Source organism: Lactuca sativa, chromosome 2, assembly GCF_002870075.4.
Source record: "Lactuca sativa cultivar Salinas chromosome 2, Lsat_Salinas_v11, whole genome shotgun sequence".
Lineage (NCBI taxonomy): Eukaryota > Viridiplantae > Streptophyta > Magnoliopsida > Asterales > Asteraceae > Lactuca > Lactuca sativa.
This window is the reverse complement of record NC_056624.2, coordinates 233,881,376-233,884,366: the sequence shown is the minus strand read 5'-3', so window position 1 is coordinate 233,884,366 and position 2,991 is coordinate 233,881,376. Positions and strand designations below refer to the sequence as shown.

Below are 2,991 nucleotides of genomic sequence, written 5' to 3'. Positions count from 1 at the left end.
ATAAACAAACATTTGATGAAATAATTGTATAAAAAATTATAAAAAAAATGATACCTTGATACCAGCAAGGAGTTTGTTAAGAATGAGAGTGGCTAATGCCTCACTGTGTAACTAGTGTTTACTTGGACATTGACATCAATTCGTTGAATCAATCTACACTCAGCCCAATCATAGAAACATATAAAATCATTTGAACACATTGCAAGTAAAGATCCTCCGAGTATTTTCTCAGCTGAAAAAGTTGGTCGGATGCTTTTCTTTTCCTGGTTAAATTAAACACCCGAAACATAAATCTTTGAGTAGATTAGTAAATGAAGGATGTACCCTTTGGAATGTTATGGGAGAACCTGAAAAGATTTGTTGAAGATCTTGATCTTAGATGTACTTTCCCTAACAGCATATTCACCATCAGATGACCAAACAATCTCTACTTCATTCCATCATCGGTTACTCCATATCCAACTGCTGTAACACCATGGTCAAGATCAGTTCCACAATCCCCAGTAAACACGCCACCTGAATAGAACTAGAAACCCATGCCACTGGCATCAATGGCAACTGATACGGGTTGATTAGCGACTGTCTGTAACAATGCGGATTCACTATTGGCTGTCACTTTTTCATACCCAGTAATGGTGGCAGCATGGACAGCTTCTTCCTTGGTGTTGCAGGTTCCATCTACTGCCTGATATGGGTAAGCCACCTCGGTGTTGATGCCTTTGTTTTTAACGATAAACTCAAATCCATCTTCCATCTCGCCACCATCACATCCTCCGTTTTGTTTTTGGGCGGTTTTGATTGGTGTTTGTTCCTTTAGGGTTCCGTTTTCAGAATGGTTTCCTGTAATCAAAGATTTTGATATTAGTATGGAATTGAGTTCCAAATATTCCAATTGCACTAAAAGAAATGATCTTACTGTTACCGTTTTCCGTAGAGCGACCATTTAAAGGAGGGGAAGAAGCAAACCCAGTGTAATCACCTGAATTCAAATAACAAAAAATGAGATAAAAAATGATTATTTTTATTTTTAAGATAGCAGCAAAAAATTAGTTTACCGTTTGTTTGTGCTGGAGAAGATGCGTTTTTTAATTTTTCAGCAGATGATTTGCCAGGCCATTGTTTAAGAGGACGAATAACCAGAGCTCTTGGATTCTCCCTTGGAATAAAAAGAGCATCTGCTTTTGGTGTGCTGGTAGTCTCTTCATCATCACTAAAAAATGAAACCTGTAATTGTAAAAAAAATAAATCAGATCCATAAAAAACAATAAGGGCAAAATAGTCAATATAACAACAGATATTACCTTTGGCCCATCGTTTTTCGGGTGATACTTTCTAGCACCCCACGAATTTTTTACCAACCAGTACTTCATGCCAAAGCTGTGTATATGATGTATTCACCATCACCACAAACAACAACATACCTCCCATTTGGGTTGTGCTTCAAGCTCTGTGGAAAAATAGAAAAGTCAAAGTCCATATGGTTGACTATTTTCAGTTTAAAGGAAGGTAGGAACAAGCATAACTCACTTGTGGATAAAGATCACATGTTCCCAGTTCTTTAACTGCTAAAGGCAGTCTCTCTCCATCAGAAACCTAAATAAAAAATAGATTTTTATTTTTCCCATTTCATTGTTAACATAACATAACATGTATATGGGCTTTAAAGTCCAAACCTCATGATCAGCTCCCACACTCTTGATGTTAACAGTTTGAAATTCATTATGTTTAGCCCATATAATTTTTCCACTATTGTCCATGCTGGCTACAAGCTCTTCACGTCCAATTTTCACCATTATGGTTCCTTCATCATAGCCAATAACAATCCTGTAAAAACAGTAATTAAAATAAATCCAGATGAATGAAGAAGCATCAAGATTAAAGACCCACAAAACAAAAAACAAAAAGTGCTATACAAACTTACCGACGTGAACCTTTCATGTATCCAACAGCCCAAACCCTTTCAAGTCCATAGTTCAAGGTGTTCTCAAGTCTGAATAAAAAAAAGAGTGGCATAAAGTCAAAAAGTTTACATTTTTAACATATGTATAACGAGGGTATTTTGGTCTTTTGATAGGAAATGAAGAAAGAAATTGAATTCCTTCCATCCATCAAACATGGAATTTGAAGGAATCCAACAAAAATTGAATTCCATCCATTTGGAAACCAAACACACCATGGAATGGAATCTAGCATTCCGATTCTTTCAGAATCTACAAAACAAACACACCCTTAAAGGTAAAAAAACAAGAGCTCACCTGTAAGTGGTTGAATGCCATATACGGACAGTACCGTCTTCTGAACCTGTCATTATTATTGGAAGCTCGGGATGGAAACATACAGCAGAAACATTGTGTGTGTGTGACCTTCTAGAGTTTGGACACAAGTTTTAGTTTGATAATCCCATACCTATTTCAAATTATTTATAACATAAAATGCAAATTGTAGACACATTTATACACATAGCCAAAAAAAAGGGGGACAAACCTTAGCAGTGTGATCATCTGATCCAGTAATAAGATAAGGTTTATCACCACTAGTAAAGTAATCCACACAGTTCACTCCCTTAAGATGTGCATCCAGTGTGAAGTTAGGATCAGGTGAACCAAGATTCCAAATCTAAAATTAAAAACATAGTTTTAAACTGTTGGTTATCACTATATCAGTTACTGGTAGACAATTAAGCATGTTCTAATTGAGATTACCTTTATAGTGCGATCAGAGGGTCATCTAATTCCTGTAAAAACAGAGATGTTGTCAGATATTAGATATATGACAACTCATTGGTAACAGAAGAGGCAATTTGTAAATACTAATTAGGGGACAAGTTCTAGAAGCCATATCTTCAACTGTTTTTTTTTAAATATTCCAACTGTAATGTAAACAATCACACATTATATATATATATATATATATATATATATATATATATATATATATATATATATTCAATCAAGATGAAATCTCTTACCATTTCTTCACTGAGGGGGACAA

General features: G+C 35.2%; 2 protein-coding genes across 2 annotated transcripts; both read right to left on the bottom strand.

Moving 5' to 3' along the window:
- Positions 1 to 526: 526 nt before the first annotated feature.
- Positions 527 to 1,477, bottom strand: LOC122196659 (cysteine protease XCP2-like). Its single transcript, XM_042899816.2, has 5 exons — positions 1,422 to 1,477; positions 1,302 to 1,377; positions 1,056 to 1,224; positions 923 to 979; positions 527 to 840 (listed from the first exon to the last, which is right to left on the bottom strand). The coding sequence occupies exons 1-5, from the start codon at positions 1,475 to 1,477 to the stop codon at positions 527 to 529; spliced, it is 672 nt and encodes a 223-aa protein (XP_042755750.2).
- Positions 1,428 to 2,353, bottom strand: LOC122196658 (putative coatomer subunit beta'-3). Its single transcript, XM_042899815.2, has 3 exons — positions 2,256 to 2,353; positions 1,922 to 1,990; positions 1,428 to 1,824 (listed from the first exon to the last, which is right to left on the bottom strand). Exons 1-3 carry the CDS (start codon positions 2,306 to 2,308, stop codon positions 1,566 to 1,568), a joined length of 381 nt encoding a protein of 126 aa, XP_042755749.2. The 5' UTR covers positions 2,309 to 2,353; the 3' UTR covers positions 1,428 to 1,565.
- Between the last annotated feature and the right edge of the window lie 638 nt (positions 2,354 to 2,991).